At 38.0% G+C, this 21,647-nt stretch overlaps 1 protein-coding gene across 2 annotated transcripts in view; it reads left to right on the top strand.

Annotated features, from left to right (window-relative positions):
* The first annotated feature begins 1,210 nt into the window (after positions 1–1,210).
* The window catches only part of arid3a (AT-rich interactive domain 3A), a 41,434-nt gene continuing 20,997 nt past the window's right edge, over positions 1,211–21,647 (top strand). Inside the window, exons 1-3 of one of the 2 annotated variants that reach the window (XM_077717352.1) lie at positions 1,211–1,606; positions 14,374–15,040; positions 15,641–15,920. In XM_077717352.1, coding sequence (XP_077573478.1) covers positions 14,703–15,040; positions 15,641–15,920 — 618 coding nt within the window. In that variant the 5' untranslated portion in view covers positions 1,211–1,606; positions 14,374–14,702. The remainder of the gene's footprint in view (positions 1,607–14,373; positions 15,041–15,640; positions 15,921–21,647) is intronic. The other variant, XM_077717351.1, reaches the window with a different exon arrangement.

The raw sequence follows: 21,647 nt of genomic DNA, 5'->3' as shown, positions 1-21,647 counted from the left end.
AAAAACAAGAACCCATGATTTGAAATACTCTGTTTCTGTCTCTGCCCCCCCCCCCAAAAAACAAATTATGCACAACTGTGACACCTAAAATAACAAAAGCGTTGTTCCCCCATGGTAATCACTGTATACAATCTGTAGAACTGCATCGCCTTTTACCAAATTGAACACAAACTATCGGTGTTGCAATTTGTCAGAAATAAAGGCCTAAACTAGTTAATAGTTGATATGATTTTGAAGAAGAAAAAGGACAAAAAAATCTTAGTGCTTACATGTTTTAAAATTTGACAATCTTTTGCTTGAAGGAAAAATTGCAGGTTGATTTATTTAAATACTATTAAATCTTCTCCTGTTTACACAAGATAAGTAGTTTGATATTTTGCATTCTGCTCTTTGCCCTACAGTTACAAATCTGCAATAAATGCATATCAATTCACATATTTTGTATTTACAGGCCCTCAAGACTATCCATAACTCCAGATAGCCACTGAAGTGGTTGACTTTAAACAGAATATACATTGTGTATTCTATATGTATTCTGTGTAACATAATGTTCCAGTTTTTGAACAAATATACTGATTTTGCAGGCCCTGGAAGAACAGGTGAAATGACCTGGATTCGACCTCAGAACTGTCAGGCTTTTGCACTAAGCCATGGGTGACCAAATCCGGTCCATCGAGAGCCCCGATCCAGTCTGTTTTCCATATCTCCCTACTCTACCACAGCTGAATCAAATGATCAACTCATCAGCAAACTGTCCAGAAAGAAGCTTGATACTGATCCAGATTATTTGATTCAGGTGTATTGGTGGAGGGATGGAGATATAGAAAACAACCCGGATCGGGGCTCTTGATGGACCGGATTTGGCCACCCATATGCTAAGCACTCATCCACCAGACTTCAAAACAACAACAATAAAAAAAATAATAAAAAATAACCCTGGGCTACAGTGACTTACATCCCCCCCAAAAATATAGTAGTACTATACTGTGACTTCAACTGGCAGTGAAAGAATTAACGAATCTCACTCTTAAACCGCTCCATCATTAGCAGCTTTTGGAATTTTCTACAATTTTTCATTTATTTGTTTTGCTCACAGAGAGCGTATACATGCCGGAGCGCCCCCCAGTACACTCCCCCCAAACCACCCACCCTTCCCGTTTAGTTGCCACCGCTGCATTGAAGAACGAGCGAGGGGGTGGGGGTGACGACCGACCGAGGGGGTGGGCCCCTGCTGATTCAGAGGTTAGGAATTTGCATTTGATTGCTGTTTGTCAACCAATGGCCTGAGTTGTGCAGGCCAACGAGACCATCCCACGCCCCCCCTCACACGCCTCCGTGTGTCGACGTGGGTGCGCGTCCACGATCCGGGCGCTCACATCGACAATCTCCGAAAACACAATTACACGCCAAAGCTGAAGGTCGTGGTAGATACCATGCAGTCACATGCAAGCTGTTTACTTTTAAGAGATAAACACGGGAGCCGTTGCTCTTCTTTGTGTTTAAGGGGCTTTTTATTCCCCATGTGCGGCATTTAGGGGAGTCGGGGAAAATCAGGAATGCGTCTTCCGGTCCCAAAGAGTGTCAAAAAACAGCGGAAGTCCAAGTGGTAAGTTTGGTCTTTCATTTATAATGTCGCCGAATCTATTTATTACTGTGTGTTTTTGGAGCAACTGTCTTTGTTTATCAATGTTTTGCTCGCCGAATGTCCATTTTCCATCGATGCGTTATCAAACGTCTGATCGATAACCAATCGCCCCGGCGGCGGATGAATCCAGAGCCATATGTCACTTCGACAAATACATTTCCACCTACGCCGAGCGGGGCACTAGTTCGTCACCCCAAAATGGAGCTTGAATAACAGAATCGGGCTCGAACTGTCTCCCTGTTGGAAATTTCTAAGAAAGTGTCATTTCATGGATGAAACTATATCATCCGTTCGCCTTGTTTACGCTTAGTAAAGATGGTTAAGCATTACCATCTAACATTTCCGATCTCTTCTCCCCCCCCCCCCCCCCATTCATGACAAAACTGCCCTGTCAGTGTATAACCACAGCTTGGCTCCAACAGTTTAAGCAAGCCGATTATTAACTGTATTATCCCCTAAGTTGGAGGCTAGATAACGGATAAACAAAATGCTCATTGTATCGGATTCCGTTGGTAATACTGTGAATGAGGGTGTTTTCTCATGCATTTTTGGTCTTGGCAGCTGGCAGGCGCGAGTTAAAAGTCACCAATTAACCCTTTTTAGGAGAGTGACTTTTTTTGGGAGGGGGGGTTAAAAAAAAACTTGACTGAAAGGTGGAGTCTATATATGTATGTACTACACATTTTGGGTTATATCGGCTACAATATTAACTTTGGTTGTAAATAAATGTAGTAGTCTACATCACTGGTCTTCAACCACCGGCCCGTGGGCCGGTACTGGTCCATGAGTCACCTGGTGCCGGTCCGTCAGAGTAATAAATGTTAATGTTTTCAATTTTGCTCCTACTTGAATTGAGAAAAGTTGTTATAATAATCTCATCTCATTTTCTGAACCGTTTTATCCTCACAAGGGTCACGGGGGTGCTGGAACCTATCCCAGCTGACTCCGTACACCCATATTTAGGGGTAATTTAGTGTCCAATCAGCCTACCATGCATGTTTGTGGAACGTGGGAGGAAACCAGATAACCCAGAGGAAACCCACACAGGCCCAGGGAGAACATGGAAACTCCACACAGGTGGATGTGACCTGGATTTGAACCCAGGACCCCAGAGCTGTGAGGCCGACACGCTAACCACCTCTATCCACCGTGCCACCCAGTAATTATTATAATGATAATAATAATAAATAGTTGCTATCACCCCATTGGCCGGCCCGTGGAAAATAGAAAGAGCATGCTGATGTCTTAGTGCCATTGACGGTGACAGATGTCAAAATGGATTGGACGTCTAGCACTGTCAATGGCAGCCACTAAGAGAAATGAATACCCTATACAGAGTTAAGAGTTGCTGACTTGGCAAATGTCATGTGCCATAAAATTGTGCAACCTCAGCCCCCCGCCAGTGACTGATATAAAAGTCATGTGACAAACTACAACTCTTTACTTAGCATTTCTTGTCACAGGTTGACTTGGATTAAAAGTTTAGCCAGGAAAATTTCCAAGCAGGCATTTGCAACTGTCAAGTCTATAATTAGTCCAACTTTGTCCCTTCACATTTTTGCTTGATGGACAGAAATTGATTTAGTATATTGCACACCTGTTTCTTTTAATGTGGGTCTTTAAGCAAATATGTGTGGTGAAGGTTTACAGTCATGGATACAAAAAGGTTGCACGTTAATAGCTTTTTATAGCCTTTTTTTTTTATATTTCGGTCTATAAATACCCCAATACATCTTTTTTTTTAATTTCAGAACGTGCACAACTCTGTTTAAGTGTAAAGTTTGAAGTATAGTGGCTTAGATGGGTGGAAAAGTTAATTTCATTAATCCCACGATTTTTAACGGATAATCGAAAATCCTCACAGTAGGATCACCCCTATTATTACTAGTACACATCAGTGGGTGAGAATAATACAAATTCAAATCAAAATTAGTTAATTAGCATTAGTGGCATCAAAAATATGCAAACTACGTATTTGTTTGACGTTTAGGGACATTTTGAAGGCCGGGAAAATTTTTAATTGCATGACTAGGCTGCACAAAAGTCCCGTTTTAATAAAAATGACAGCTCAAATGAAGGGTGTGGGTGTCATAACGATAACTATGCATCAATCTAAAATGCGTTTTCATTTAAAGTTGTTTCTCATTGTTAAACGTGAGCCATTTTTATGTTGCCTGGCATTTGGTTTGTGGGTGGAGTAATGCTTTCTCAGTGTGAGTGGTTGGGGCCGCAGGAAGCTGCTCTCATGTAGGTCTTAAAAGTATAAACCATTAAAGGGTTCTTGACTAATCTCCATTCTGGTACTTGACCAATAGTGCCTGTCAACCCTTGTAAATGTGCAATATGTTCTCTGACACCACACAAAATGGACAAAGCCCCTTCTGGATTTCTTCTTATGGTGCAACATTTTAGTTACTGGCGCAAGTTTGTATTTCATTCCACAGGAACCTGCTTTTGACATTTCCTCAGCGTGATGAAACTTAACATTTTAACATACAAACGTAGTACATAAATGTCCTGCAAGTGTTAAATCAAGAAGTAGCGGTACACCGCTACTGTTTCTATTAAACATTTACCATTAAACGTACACGTGTACAATTTGCTTTGCTAAAAATGTCTTCACCCCCACCGGTGGTGTCCAATCACCTTATAGGCTTGCGATGAAGTTGCCACACTAATCTGCCACGTCCAATCTGGCATATGCTATGTGTTTGCTGGCGCCAGCAAATTCTTGTAGCTTTCCTATAAATGTAACAGTTGTAATGTGTGTGTGTGTGTCTATCTGGACACTTTTGTTGTTTCAGTTGCTTATTTCCCTGGAGTGTATTTACGTTGCTTTCTTCCTCAACATGTGAACAGCTCCCCGTGGTCTCTTTTTACTTTTTTTTCTTTTTTTTTACTCCACAGCATGTTTTTGAATCAGTCCTCCATTTAATTGGAATTGTGTGCACATTTGGAATCTATCTCCCGCTCAATTCGTCGTGTTAACCCTTCACTGTTGTTTGCAGTATTTATTACTTATCATTTATTTATTTATTGTTATTGTTATTATTTATTGATGGTTGCCCGGTGGGTGAGTGGTTAGCGTGCAGGCCTCACTGTTTTGGGGTTTTGTGTTCAAATTAAGGTCAGTCCACCTGTGTGGAGTTTGCATGTTCTCCCCGGGCCATCGTGGGTTTTCTTTGGGTACTCCGGTTTACTCCCACATTTCCAAAAATATGCACATTAGGCTGGTTGGAAAATCTAAATCACATTAAGGCCAGTCCACCTGTGTGGAGTTTGCATGTTCTCCCCGGGCCTTCGTGGGTTTTCTCTGGGTACTCTAATTTACCCCCACATTCCCAAAAATATGCATATTAGGCTGGTTGGACAATCTAAATTGTCCCTAAGTATGAGTGTCAGCGTGAATGGATGTCCATGTCCTTGTACGCTGTGATTGTGATTGGCTGGCCATCAATCTCAGGGTGTTCCCCGCCTCTGGCCCGAAATCAGCTGGAATAGGCTCCAGCACCCCCCGCAACCTGACATAATCAGCATAAAGATCTTCAGAAAATGAATCAATGAATGAAAAGGATTATTTATTGATTATTTATCTGTTTGTTTGTTTCTTGTTGTTATTTCTGCACTTCAGTACTCATAGTACTACTTGTAGTTGACTACTTAATATGTGACCACTTATTTAGTGATTATTTATCGATTTATTGGCTCTTTGTTTGTTGTCGTTATTTGTGCACTTTGCGGTGAAAGTTTAAATCTCATTTTGCTTGTACAATGACAGAAAAAGCATTCCATTCAATTCATTAAGTAGCTAAAGACCGGTGGTCATAACAGATTTTCTAATCTCAACTGAAGGCTGTTTGAGAAAGCAGTAAATGTAATACGCAAACATGCTCTGTGAAGTGAGCTAGGGGCATATTTGGCCTCTAAACTGGTTAGCGTCAGTGAATAAATGACTCGCAGACATGTGCGGACTAGACAAACTGGTCCGACGCCTGTTTGATCTCTTATTATCACACTCTTATCCTTGGCAAGCCTACGTAGACTGTCATCTTGTCACGACATTCAAATATCCCTGCAAGATTTGTTAAGGGTGTGGGCCAAAACTTACTTGAATGTTCCAGTAATTAACCCCCGTGTATATGTCAGACTGGATTGTATTTCAGTCAAAGTCAGTTAGCTTTGTTTTTGGATGTGCCCTAAAGAAGATTGAAGCAGCTTGGCACCTTTTCAACTGTTCTTGCGCCAAAAAAAAAGAAAAACACGAGTTTTTTGGAAGGGTTTGTGCAGCATGTGGACAGACGGCATTATGGTGCCAAAAAGAATAAGTTACTTCACCACTTGGGCTAGAGCCATGGGGGAAACCCTGACCATGACGTAGGCATCACGCAGCCAAAGGAAAGGCTGTGCAGCCTTGGGATGCCCCACATTTTTGTTGTTGTGGTAGCCAGCTACTTGGAAGAGGTCTCGTTTCACTCTATGTCCGACACGGGGATCGCACAAGCCGGAGTGTTCGATCCTGTTACTTGTCTGCGTAGATACTAGCCTGCTTTAGCATCCAGCAATATGCTCACGTGTCTGTCAAAATGGCATTTGTATTTCATAGCATTGTAGTTCTGGCAGATTTCCCGGTCCTGTACACAAAATTATTATAGACTGGCGTCATATGAGCAGACGTGATGGACATTTTGTACATTACTTGCTTATACACTCTGCATAATGTATTTTGTCTAAAAGTCGCACAAGCCAAATGATGTACAATTAAAGGGGGAAAAATCTATATATAGTCTCCTGAATACCAGGAAAAAAAGGTTGTCCAATCACATTTATTTTGAAATTCCCCTACCTATGTGAAGTTATTTGAATACTAGAAAAGAAATTTGGTATCATTGGAAAGCTCTGAATGCGATTGGAAGCACTGGCTTGGAGATATTTACTCTACAGAGGACAAATTTGAACTATTGTTAGTCAGGAGGATTATAAGATATTGTATAAAATTAAATAAGACACACTGAAGGGTAACTCACATTTCACCATAAACCAAGAACAAACAGTTTCCCATTGGGAACATAGTTACCAATTTTGAATAACTAAAGCCTTATAATTAATACACACATTACACATGAAAAGCTGTTTGTAGTCAGAGTGAAAAAACATTGGAAAAAAGACGCAAGCCCAATCAAACTACAAAAAAATGCATCTTATAGTCCAGAAGATATGGTCACCTCTGTTGAATTTAAGACATGTTCTATCCCTCGACTAGTTTTTGCCAAAATGTTGGCCAGTATATTGTGTCCCTTGGTTGCGAGCCTATGCATCACGTCAGCAAAATTTAAATTTTTCAGATTAAATGAATATGCAAGACTTTGCCGCAAATCCTGTCAGATCGAATCACACTCAGTGGCAGCGTGGGTTATTCGTTTGTGTGTGAATTTCGACCAATCATGGTTTAGATAGGTAAGATAGGCTCTAGAGACCCCAATGGTATGTGCCACAGTCAGTTTTCTTACTGTCTTCAGTTTCCTACATGGATTTATAATTTGTAGTCATCATCCTAATAGTGGTAATTTTGTTACTTCCTCTTAGGCATTTGTTTACTACCCCTGACTATTTCTGGCTTCAATACTGACTGTTATATATACTTTGATGAGTTAATTATGAGGGTTAGGGCTATGGTTTGAAACCGAGTGGATGTTATATATGTAGGACCAAGGCATACAATACTGGTTTTATGTGGGTTAATTAGTTTGTATGTCAACAAGTTATTTTTTTGTATCTATAATATCCATCATCCTATGGAAGGAATGCTGTCATAAAAGTATGTAACAAATGTGTCAAATCACATTTTTACCAACAAGTAGTTGGACTCCATTTATGACATCATTTTGTCTCTGTGCAGAAAAAAACAGCAGTGTAACCAGGCGTGTGATCCCGAGTAAGCCATTTTGTTCTGGATGTGTCCATGTTGACAACATAAATCGGTGTCAGATACGCACTTTTACCAAAACAAAATAGCTTGACAATGAAAGAGAATGGAAAAAAAGAGGACATATCACGACATAACAATGGCCATATTAACGCAACAAGTTAATCCAGTTAGGGATGTGTTCATGGCATTCCAAATGAAGTTAACCGCCCCCATTTGCCTTCCTCCCCCCAAAGTAGACATACTCCCGCGAGCTACAACATGCAGGCTATGTCCTTAATCTTTTTTAATAGCAACAGCATTTTGAACACAAGAGGAATTTACATGGCTTTCATTTGGAGTGTAAAATGACAGCTATTTTAGAGGTCACTACAATGGACAGCTATTCAAAAGTAGCTTTTTCCTATATATATAAATGTAAGTACTACTAATAGTTAAGTAACTGTTACTCCTTTATAGGTAAAGTGACAATTTTTGGGTTTTAAAAAAAATACAAGCTTAAATTTAAAATTTCCATTCATTCATTTTCTGACCCGCTTATCCTCACAGGGGTTACGGGGGTGCTGGAGCCTATTACAACTAACTATGGGCAGGAGGACATCCTAAATTGGTGACTAGCCAATCACAGGGTATCAAGATTTAGACAACCAATCATATCTTGGAACAATTTAAAGTGTTCAACCAGCTTACCCTGCGTGTTTAGGGACGTGGGAGAAAACCGGAGTACCCAGAGAAAAGCCACGTAAACCCGGGTAGAACATGCAAACTCCACACAGTGAAGAACCCTACCTGGGATCGAACCCACAACCACAGAATCGTGTGGCAGTACACTCGCCCGCAATTTAAAACTTATTTTTTGCAATAAGTATTGTTTGGGTTGTCCTGGTGTAACAAACAAATATTTATTTAATATTTAAAATGAATCATATTCATGGATTTAAAAAAAAACAACTAAATTGTGTATATGTTCTCATTGAGCTTCTTTCTTCCCCACTCATTTAAAGAAATAAAACAAAACAACAGCATGGCCAAAAAAATACCATTTAAAATAATTGATGGTAATGAATAAAACACTACACAGTAATAAAAAAACATTTGAAAATGCCAACTAGTTATCCATTAAAATGATTACCAGCCCACAACACGTTTACTATACGTCAAATCTGGCTACAACTACGTTGACGTCCATTGAAGAACAATGAACAGAGCGCGCTTCATCAAGCAACACACAGACACACAATGGCCTTATACATTCGAGTGTCACGTTATTGTCCAAAGAAAAAGACACAGAGTGTTTGATTTGAGCCGCTGTGCCATTATCTGCCTCCAGGTGTACAGCGTTGCTTTCCTCGAGCTGTCATCCAGTATATTTGATACTTTTTCTAGTTTTATACTATGCTCCCGGTGTGCTACACTGACTTTTTCAAACTAATGGTAAATTCTCACCAAGGCGCGGTCAATATCTGCCAGTGCAGCAGTCAACATAAACAGGAGAACATTTAAGCTGAATCAGCAAAACATTTTGTTTCTCGTTTATCTGATGACGCTGCTTTTGCTTAATGTTATGTTCTTGGCTCAAGGGCTGATTACAATGTTTGCTTTTCCCCAAATAATTATTGCATATGCAGTATGAATAGGGAAAACAATTTTCATTGTTGAGTAGAAGTACTCAACGGATTTGTGTAAAGCTAAACGTCGACTGTATTCACAATTGTCATTCGTCACAATGTTGATTTGATTGGTTGATTCATTTCTCACACATGATCTTTTCCAACATCCTTTTTTAATACTGTGACTAAAGTATATCACGCTCACGGTTTATTCTCCATTGTTTAGTGGAGTATTGGCTTGCACTAACCTTGTAGTAGTTAATTTAACACTAAAAAAATTACCGATTTGCGCTGTAAATTGTTGTCAGTCGACTTAATGGATGAACTGTGATTGGCTGACAACCAATTTAGGGTATAGTAAAATCATTTCGAGTACCCCACCATACTTGCGAGGTCAAATAATGGGCGTATGCGCTCCCTGCTTGGAAGTGGATCACAGGATTATATTTGCTGTATGCCCATTTAATTCATAAAATAGCTGAGGCTAATCAGATTTGGCTCACTATGCGGTCGTGGCTCGTTGGAAGAGGTCAACGGAAAGTGCGTGACCAGCCTATGCAACACTTCTTCAATGATCTTGTTGTTGGTGCACCCGAGCTCAATGGAGCCTGTGTTATTGCCATGCGAGGTAATTCTGCAAAGAATGTGAGAGAGTGATGCATAATCGAGACCAGCACCGTTGACCGACTTCTGGTCCCCATGTTGTTTTTGTCACTCTAAATAGATGGTCATTAGTGGCTACTGTTTTCCACTTTTTGCACAAAAGCTACTTACAAGTAAAACCCCCCTTCCATATTTGAATATTATTTGATTTTGTTTAAAAAAATGGCACTCATTTACTTACTTATTGACTATTCTTGTTGGTTCTAGACATCGCCATTTTGATTGGGAGAACTTGCCCCGTTCCCATTCAATTTATAAATTTGAGTGTATATCTTATTCATTTTAAAGTAATAATTTAGCTTTTAATTAAATCAATGCCTACTGCCCACAGTTGCCTGGGATAGGCTCAAGCACCCTTGGAAACATTGTGAGGTTAAGTGGTACGGAAATTATTAATTAGATCATTAATTTAATTGTATAATTATATCATTATTTTTTATAATGACATGAAATTAAATAATAATGAATAATGAATAATACTCAATTAAATTATTTTATGGTATAAATGGATGTATTTCTATATTTAAATATATAACCAGTAAACAAAAGTATTTCAAATATTACAAATAAAAAAAAATTGCATGTTTCGGCAAAAAGATTATTTATTGAAAGGAAAAACATGGTTTTCTACAATATGTTCATATGAAACTAGCAAAAACAAAAGGAGCACAGTCATCATTTAAACGATTTTGAATCAAATTTGATCACTCCGAGTTGACTTCAAATAGTCAACTTTCTTAAACCCTAATTTAATTAACCTCTTCTAACAGTGCTTTATATGCATTTTGGATCTCACAGCATTCAAAGACATAAATACTCCAGGTCTTTTATACATGTGTGCAAATATTTATTTGTACCAGTCCAGCCACAGAGGGCAAACAAATGTCCGTCCTTAGTTTAAGTGCTATTTTAGCCAAAGGGAAGAGTTCAAACCTCTTACTTAGAATAAAATAAATACGGCTTTATGTACACAACCTACCAGTCGTACCTATACTTACAACATCAATTGCTTTCAGAACTTGTTTCGTAACTTGGATTTTTTTGTAAGTACAGCAGTACTTTATATTTTAATTCTCGTTAATTCCTTCAAATTTGTTTAACGACCCTCAAAAAAATCCCAACTAAACCCTTTAAAAATGATGTGAGACACACAAACAATGAAAGAAAATGATAAGAAAAAATATCTTAATGTTTATTTAAAAAAATACATTGCATACAATCACGTTTACTTCTCAAGACATCCGTGAAAATATATATTGTCCTTCATGTTATCAAACCACTAACTGAATCATAGTCCATAAAAGTGTGAATAATATTCTCAATATGTATTAGTGCGAAAGTATGTTGTTGCATCTATAAATCAGATTTTTATTCATATTTAATGTGAAAATACAGTATGCAGTGTGTGTGCATGCATTTTTAGGCTGTGCAGGTCTCTTTATCTAGTTGGAGTTAGACCCTTAGCTCAACTTCTTATCACTCTGCTCTGTTTGCTTAGACCTTGCAATCTTCCACTCGAATGTGGGTTAAAAAAAAAAAAAAAAGAGGATTAGCCCATTAGCTGTCATCGTTTCAACTTCTTTATCCGTTTAGCTCCTCCCTTCTTCCATAAAGGAAGCTACTAACTACCGCTGTTAGTCGACACCACTTGAGCCAATAAAGGTTTTAGCCAGGGGGTTGCGTTTTTGAGAATGTGTGTCTTTTTCCCAAACATATCCCACATATGTCGCTATTTTTCGGGATGTTTCAAACCTAAAGGCCATCTGATCAAACCTGGGTATGTTTTTTTTTTTTTTTGCAAATAAAACATATTTTTTCTTAGCTGCCATATTAACTTTTTTTTAAAATCCAATCTTAATGGTAACTTTTGTCATCTTCAATTTGGGGAAGATGAGCAAGCATACATGTGGTTAGTGCAATGTCATTTGCACCATCTATCTTGTAGGATGAATCGTGGCATGAAAAAAGCGACCACTTCTGCTTCCTCCTATCCAGGAAGAAACAATAATGCAAAGTATAGCTGTAGTTTATTGATTTCAGTCTTTTTAAATGCATTATATAATGCTATGTGAGAGGAGAAGTAATATAGTGTCCATACAAAATACTTTTATTTCATTTAGCGGACATTAAAGGCTTTTAGAGTTGCTTCTACACAGTTTATGTACTGTATTTGTGCAATTGTGCAGTGTTGATGTTTGCTCCTCCGTGCATACCAAATGTAGCCCGCCTACGTCGCTGTGTAACAACTCCAGGCATTCTGCATTCATCCAAGTTGTCAGAATGCACTGAATCAATATCTATAGCCTACATGGCATCATCTGCTCCATTAGTTGTCGCTTCCATAGCCTTGGGAGTATCTTATTTTTTTGATTCCCACAATTCAGCCCTGTCACATTGATTAGTTCTGTTACGCATTTCTTTGAAGCAGCTAGCTACTTGAATGTGTTGGAAACTAAACTTATGATATATAGATAAGCCTGTCGCAATATGTAATAAGTCAATAAATCCCATCATAAATAAAAGTGACATCGGTAACATTCCCAGGTGGTTTGCCTGCTCTCTCCAAGCCCTTGTGGGTTTTCTCTGGGTACACCAGTTTCCTCTCGTATCCCAACATGCATGGTAGGCTGGATAAATGCTAAATTTTAATTCGGTTTGAGTGTGAGCATCAATTCATTTTCCGAACTGCTTATCCTCACAAGAGTTCATAGGGGGTGCTGGAGCTTATCCCAGTCAATCGCAGGGCATAAAGAGACGGACAACCATTCACGCTCACACTCTTTCTCAGAACTGTGATGCCGATGCACGAACCACTTGGCCACTGGGCCAACTAACGTTCGGAAATACAAAATTAAAAATTATTAAAAACTATACATACTATATTAAACGTAGTGCACGGTTAGCATTGTTACATTGACGTTTATGGCAACTAATGTCGAGTCATGTTAACTACCAGACTTCTCCAAAATGCAATTATACACTCAAAAATTTACACTTCAAACATGAAAATTTGCCTTTTTTTTAATATGACCAACAGAATTTTAGAGCTATAATTTCCATTCGCTTAAATGAAAGATGTGTTGACAATAAAATGAACAACTGAACCGGTTTGTTCATGTTTAACCACATAATTACTAGTATGTGAATTCAATTTGTTGTCAGTGGTGGTGCAATCAATCTATAAGTCATAAACCATAATCATGGAATTTTTAATGACTGGTTGTCCTGGCATTCATTGCTCAATACTTTACTGAGTATAAAATGTACAGTATGTACTGTTTTGCAATATCTTTATACTATCTTTGGATTATATTGTTACTTGTAGCCCAGTGTGCCAATGCTGTCTAGTGTCGTCATGAATGTTACATCACTACCGTATCATCATTTCCTGTGCAACAGTTTGTCTTCATTTTTTAACCCGCAAACTCCACAAAATAATTCAAATTGAAATAGCTGCAATTGTGTGAGCAAATCAGAAATGACAAATTGGCAACAGGGCCTTTATTGACTCATGTAGTTTAGAAATACCTGCTCTGCAAAACTGAGAGCAGATGCGTCACACCACGACGTGTTTACCCACATTAGATTTGTTATTTGGCTGAGTCTCATTTTGGGTTCGAGCCAACCAGGCAAATACTCCAGTAAAGTGTTTGCTTCCTTTTGTCAAGTTTGCAATGTTTCTGTCTTGTGTTGATTTGTGTGAGTCACAACAATAAAGCTGTCAACTCTTTGATTCCATTTTTTTTCTCCCATGTGGGTTATGTTTGCATGTGAGAAGAATTAGGGAAAATACCAAGTGACTTTACTTTGCTGATTTTTATCTTCTGTCAACAAAATAATTGCTGAGCTGTCATTTTGGTGGACTTAATCCAAATATGACTTTGATAGGTTTTTATCCAATGTCATACAGCATTGTTTATTTTTGTGTGCAATGCAAAATTATTACAAAGATATATTTTTAACAAAGTTGGTATATAGCTTCCACTTTAAGAAAGTAACAATACACGGCAAAATAATATCATGTACTTGGATGAGAATATTATCAACAATTAAAAATCATTCAGTCTTTTTCCAAACCGCTTATCCTAACAAGGGTCGCAGGGGGTGCTGGAGCCTATCCCAGCTAACTATGGGCACCAGGCAGTGGACACCCTGAATCGGTGGCCAGCCAATCACAGAACAGAAGGAGACAGACAACCATTCACGCCCACACTCATACCTAGGGGCAATTTAGAGTGTTTAACACGCTTAACATGCATGTTTTTGGAATGTGGGAGAAAAATGGAGTATGTGGAGAAAACCCACGCAAACTCCCACGTAGAAACATGCAAACCACTTATTCCACTGAAGATTAGTTTAGTTGCTCTTGATTCCACCACTCTTAATTGACATTTTATTCTTCCAGTCATTGCCATTGTATTTGTTTTTTGATTGCTTTGGTTTTCCAAATGAATTTTATTACGTCTACTTTAGCTTTAACAGTACTAACATAAAGTTATCCACCTGACACCATTTTTCTGTGTTGCACACAGGTTTTGGTAGCCGCTGTCCACAAGGTCTCACATCCCTAATTGTTCTTCCACTGGCAAAAGCCACTTCCATCATTGCTCTTACGTCAAGACAAGTGAAAGGTCTCAAATTGGACGTCTCCTCATTCGCTTTAAGGACAACAACTTTGTCATCCCCTTCAGCTTCAATAGTATTCTCCAATCTGCTGTGCCCTACTGACGCTATCTTCTAACTTCTTTCACTAAAGAAAAAGCTCAGCCATCATCTCCATACACCCCCCAAAACTGGTACTCCCTCATTTGGAGAGGGAGGGCAAGCAAGTCAGTTTAACACTGTGTCGTACCCTACAGAGATGAAGCTGCAGGCCGTGATGGAGAACCTGCACAGGCAGCAAAGGGCCAAGTTATTGATGGAGCAACAGCTTCAGCAGCAAGCAGCCATTCAGCACTCCCACGTCCGCCAAGGCGGAGGAACGGTGGGCGACTCTATAAGCAGCCAGGCTCCTGAGACGGAGCAAGCCCAACTGGTGGCATTGGCAGCCATGCGTGCGGCGGCAGCCGGGTTGCAGAGGGTGTCGGACAGTCACATGTCAGAGCGCAGCAGCGGCAGTGAAGAGGAGGGTGACGACGATGAAAATGATGGGGAAGAACAATACAAAGATATGATGGGGTCGGATGAGGAGGAGCAGATGTAAGGACTCAATATTTGACTTTATTCTTGTTGGAAAGGGGCGCCTTTAATAAGCTAATTGACGGTGATAGATGTCCAATTGCTTTTGACTCTTCAAATTAATCGAGTCAAAAGAGGAATGAATGTCTATCACCGTCATTGGCATTAGGACTCAATATTTGACTTTATTCTTGTTGGAAAGGGGTGCCTTTAATAAGCTAATTGACGGTGATAGATGTCCAATTGCTTTTGACTCTTCAAATTAATCGAGTCAAAAGAGGAATGAATGTCTATCACCGTCATTGGCATTAAAACATGAACATTCAACGCCACTTGTTCCAGTTGAAATAGATTTGAAAGCTATTGTTTACAATGGAGGTGAATGAAGGAATCCAGTGACTCAAATTAGTTTTATGTCAAATCAACTTTTATCCATTTAAATACAGTGGAATTTTAAAAATATGGTATTAGCTTCTTTAAAAAATGGCGGTTATTCTAAAATAACTGATGCAAACACAACTCTAATGAAGCAAACTAAGCAAAAATATCCATTTCACTTGTACATTGACCACCTTTCTTTCCTTTTAACATTGAATATTTCCTTTTTCAACCTTCTCTTAGCAAACAAAAATGGGACGAAGAGGACTTTGAAGGCGAGATGGAAGAAGACTTTGATGAGGACCTGGCCGAGGAAGGTCTGCCCACTGGCCACAGTGCAGTCGTGCCTGGGAAAGGCATCCTTCTGCTTCCTCACCGCCAGCTCCACCCTCATTCCCAACTGCTGAAGGCTCGGCCCAGTGTTGACCAAGAACCTCGCATTGCCATATTACCTCCACACGCCACTCACAGCCATCTGGGGCAAGATCATGGGGATTGGACCTATGAGGAGCAATTCAGACAGGTAGGATTGTATACTCATGACTAATGTACAAGCATGTATGCTCTACTCTACATTTGACACCAAATCTCACCTCCCAAAACAAAAACTTTAAATAAATTGTGTATTCGACCAAAAAGTAGATTAGATTAGATAGCTTTATTCATCCAGTATTTGGGATATTTCATTAACACAGAAGCAAGAGGGTGAGAATACAGACACAGAAAAATACATTTTAGACATAAATAATTAGGTAATGAATGATAGGTTCATTAATAATGACACTTTTGTTATTATTATTAAACACTGCAGGCAGACATCTGATTTAATTATTGACATTTAATCAAATAGGCATCTTGATAAAGAAATATATGAATAAATAAATACATACCTAAATAAGTGTGTTGCTGAAATATATATACATGTATATACATATAAATATACCTACACATACATACACATAGATTTACTACTTTAGTAGAACTACTAATCTACTCTACATTTGACACCAAATCCCACCTCTCAAAAAAACTTCAATAAGCTTGTGTATTTGGCCAAAAAGTACATATACAGAATATAATTATACCAGTGAAATTAACTTTGCAGAACGTAGAGACCATTAAGTCAAGAAAATCACAATACACACATTGCATTATTTCTTCTAGAAATTCAAATTTTCACTTTTGAATGCATCTTTTCAATCAATTGTAGCTGAATCTGCTGATTGTTTTTAAGAGCATTCTATGGTCATAACAAAATGACAAACACTTTTTCTTTTGATTTACTGGTGTGGTTTTATGAAACACATTTTAGGTTACTCCAAATTTCACGGTGTAAACCTAAATTGTTAGTTACCCATGAAGTTAACTGACACTTTCCTTGCATGAGTACATGTGGCGTAAAATCATAAAATGTGTTTGACAGATCAAATATCTGTCTCTGACAGCTCTTTTATACCACCAGCAAGCTCTATTTTCTCTACATCAATGTGTCCCGGTACTGCGTTTTTTGCAGTATGCATTTCAACTCATTACTCCCACTGTACAAGTGTTCACTTTTAAACCCAACCACACATTCTGTAATTTCAGACGTATGTCTTGTGATTATAGTCTATGCAATTTAACGCCCCTAAGACCTATGCTTTGCTTTCTAAATAGCTCGCCACTCCCTCCAACTTTGTGGGAATGTGGTGAATTAATACACTCGCCCTGCAGTTGGTGGTTTCTGTACATCAGGTTATGTATGTTTTTATCATTACATGTCAGTCAGTGGCTCAACTCACCACCAGTTGAGTATCAAGACAGCCAGCAGTTTAGCTGACAAGATAGGATTGATTTGAAAACTTGCATGGTGACAAGTTTTTTGCTCTGACTGAAGAAATACATCATGTGTACCATAGTTTTCAGACTATAGGTCGCACCTGACTATAAGTTGTCATAGCCAAAAAAATGCACAATGAAAAAAAAAAATATATATATAAGTTGCACTACAATATAAGTCTTATTCTTGGGAGAATTTTATTTGTTAAAACCTAAAACAAAGAACCAACAAATGATTATAAAATAAGAAAAGAGGCAAACAATGGCTTAATATAATTTACCTAATACAATTTTTAAAGAAAGTCACTTGGTATGCACTCAGTTGTTTCATAAGTTACAGGTGATTCTACAGGTACGCTGTAGCAATCCCTGAGAAAATCCACCCAATGTTGAAATTATCAATATGTTTAATTATAACATGTGAAATGATAAAATAATGTGTGAAATATTTCACCGCTATGACGCACTGGAGTATAAGTCGCACCTCCAGCCAAACTATTTAAAAAAAACTGCGACTTATGATGCAGAAAATACGGTATCTTGTATAACAACGGTTAAAAAAGAAAAAAAACTTCATTCAAATCTAAAGCTAACACGCACTTAGCGATAGTGGGATTCCAGTGTTGCTGTCACATTCACACTAGACTTGTTTAGCCCTGTGATTAGTGCTAACTGCAGATGTGACCGTTGATAATACTTCAGTGTGAATGTGACATGCCTGTGTGACTAAAGTTTAAAATGACCTACCTGAGTTAGTTTGGGCATTTTTTTCCCATGATCATTCTAACCTCTTACTCTATACTTTGGGCTGGTCCTTAGGTTGCCTATATATTTTATGGTTTCTTCTAATCATGTCAGGTCTGTAGTTAACGTGCAAATCTTTGTGGAATCTATTTTTCATTCATACATTTTTAGGAGTCAGTCGTCTTGCTAAATAGTTACTCAAATGTTATTTCTTCAGAAAAAAAATCCTTTGCAAATTTTCCATGCATAGAAAGTTCACCATTACGATGTCAACATAAATATTCCTTTATTTATTACCTTTTATATTGATAAAATTCTTCTTCATATGAACATTTGATCCAAAACACGTGTTCTACAATGTGACCCTCCACTTTTTATATATATAATACATAATTTCCTCATTAAACATGCAAGTGCAGTGAAAAAAACATTTGGCCACGCTCTAAATGTTATACTTATTATTGTAAAAATTGTAAAATTGGTCTTTTGAAAGCACTTTGCTGTTTAAATTCCAAGCAGCACGTAACCTAAATATAGTACTCATTGCTTACAGTACATGATTTAATGTTTGGGTTGTGCACTTTGGGGGCACGGAGTGGAGAGGAAAGAGTTAAAGCTGTTTAGTTTATTTTTGGGCAGGTGGGTGGAGGCTGCTGGAATGTGCCCGAGGCAGGGTGATAATATAGCCATTGGAACCTCAAATCCTCAGTAGAAACCTTATTTACGTCTATCATTCAACGGCAGTTTAGAGTGCTTTCAGAAAAAAAAAATGAAACTTTTGTATACGGGACGTATTTTTCTAAAATGTATGCATATTACAAATGGTCTCAAAAGATGTTTTTAAGGTTAAAGAAAAGGAATAGGGCAATTAATGTTGGACTAAATGAATGTAGGTCTATTCATTTTATTCCATTGGACCATAAAACAAGAATTGCAGTTCAATCCACCACTTATTTTAAGAACATTGAAAAATAACACACCAAAAAGCAGGGACAAGTTTTATTGTATTTACTAGTACATTTATAATAGACGGAGAGGTGAGCATCATGACTATTCTTATGTTTATGAATTCCATGGGGGTGGTAAAAGCTAGTCCCAGATAGTTATCTTTAAAACAAAAAGAGAAAAAAAAAACATTTTGGCCATTAACTTTTTCAAAGCATTTTTAGAGTAAGGAAATGAAATATATTCTCCGATCTCTGAAATGTAGTGCCGAGTCCTTTACACAATTAAATGCATGTAAATATTTCACACCAAAAAAATAAACATGGGAGAATTATCAAATGTTCGATACTCTCAAGTAAACGGCAAAAAGTGGGTGTTAAGATTTCCCTACTTCAGTCTCTGCGACTATTCTTGTTATGACAACATGCGTGCAATGGAGGGTGTGTCAATTACCACCCAAACCCCCCCCCCCCCCCCCCCCATGCTGCCTTAGCCAAAATGTGCACTTGCAGGTTCAGTGTTATGTTGAAGTTTTATAACACTGAAGTTTTATAGTGCTTCTGTCTGATTTTTATTTGTCAAATTACTTCAATTTAGACAATCAATCTTTTAATGTCGGTTTAATTTTGAGATCGTGGCTAGACAAAGAAAGGACCTCCCACTGAAATGCACGGCTGTTACAACATGGTTGCAAATAGAATGGGGGTGAATTTAGTGTAGTGCTTGTAGGTGAATTTAGAGTGTTGAACCAGCCTACACAGCATGTTTTGGTGATGTGAGAGGAAACCAGAGTACCCAGAGAAAACCCACACAAGCCCAGTGGGAACCCTTTTTTTAATACTTTAAACCCAACCGTATGTACACATATACATATATATATGTATATTTATGTATATGTACATCTATATGTATGTATATATATATATGATCTATATGTATGTATATATATATATGTATATTTTTATATATATATATATATATATATATATATATATATATATATATATATATATATATATATATATATATATATATATATATATATATATATATATATATATATATATATATATATATATATATATATATATATATATATATATATATATATATATATATATCTATATATATATATATATATATATATATATATATATATGTATGTATATGTATTTCAGCAACACACTTATTTATTAACTTATTTGTTACCTATTTATTTGTCTAAAATGTATTTTCCTCTGTCTGTATTCTCACCCTCTTGCTACTGTGACAATGAAATTTCCTGAATACAGGATGAATAAAGTTATCTAATCTAATGTAATCTAATCTAATCTATAGCCTCCATACTAATGGCAAAAACCATATAACCCATACTACTTACTATACCATATAGTATACTCCATGTTACTTCCTTTACTATATGTATACACTTACACTACACCACGGCACACTATAGCATACGATAGGTCGCTTGATTCGTGTAGCAATGGTTCATGCCCTCTTAATAAGCAGTATCCTCATCAGGCCAGAAAGGTTCAGAGGCCAGGCAACGCCTTTGAAGTTGGTTTGTGTGGGCCTTAAACACCAGCAGCAAGGCAGATGGAGCCCAGATGGACAGTAAAGAAGGGATGTCTTTAAAAATTCATGGCACTCACCATGATCAGGGTGAGTGGAGGGCATTTGGCATTAAACATTAAATTGTGTGCGCACACACACACACACACACACACACACACATACGCGTTGTGAAGAAGGGGGATGGGGTTGACCAAGACTACAGGAAGTATAGCTTGAATGAGAGCCAAGTGGGAGCGACACTTATTGGGATTGCCTGTCGTTTTTTGCTGACACAGCTGTCCAATAAGTGCTTGTTGGCTTTGTGTTTTACTAAAATTAGCAAAGAATTGTTTAGATCTGTCTAGAGTGAATTAATTTGAACACCTTGTTTAGGTTTTGGCGACAAGCGTAGTATTATCACTACGAAGAGGTCGTGGGTTTAAACCAGACCTCATGCATTTCTGTGTTGGGGAGTTTGCATGTTCTCCCAGTGGCTGGGTTACTTTTCCTCCAGGTGTTCCAGTTTCCTCCCACATTCTCAAACGGTAATCTTGGTTGGTTAGTTGACCACCCTAAATTGTCTTCACCTCTCTTGAGGACATTTGAAAACGGATGGCATACCCACAAATCTGATGACTTGGATTCATAACAATAACAATGCAAATAACAACAAATACTATAATACTTTGGGAATTTAAAGATGATCTTTTGTTTGCATTTTTGTTGCTTCAGCAAAGGCCGGATGGCATTTAATTGTCTTTTCCCATCCCTGAACAGTGATATGGATTTAACTAAAGGGAAATGAGGTTTAATGGGCATTGTTGGTGTCGTGAAAACAAAAGGTAGAAAAACAAAGGCAGTGCTCGCACGGGAGGACATGTAAGACTCTTCCTGTTCAGTGTGAAAGGGTGTAAGGGTGGAGATTTGGAGGGGGTGCAGTATAAGAAATAGAGGGGTAGCTCAGAGTAACAAAACGACAGCCAGTTGGTCTTGAGCTTTGAAGCCATGACAAGTAGAATGCGGATTGCAATGTCGCTGTAACAGAAGCACGGTGTGGGATTCGAACCACGTATACCTTGTCAGAAAGTGTCCCACCACTGAAAACTGGCAAATGATCAAAAAGGAGGAGATTGGAATAAGGATGCAAATGAATTTCAATAAGTTGGAGTTCCTTGCCTTTTTCTTT

The sequence above is a fragment of the Stigmatopora nigra genome, chromosome 5 (genome assembly GCF_051989575.1).
Source record: "Stigmatopora nigra isolate UIUO_SnigA chromosome 5, RoL_Snig_1.1, whole genome shotgun sequence".
NCBI lineage: Eukaryota > Metazoa > Chordata > Actinopteri > Syngnathiformes > Syngnathidae > Stigmatopora > Stigmatopora nigra.
This window is presented reverse-complemented; position numbering and strand designations above follow the sequence as displayed.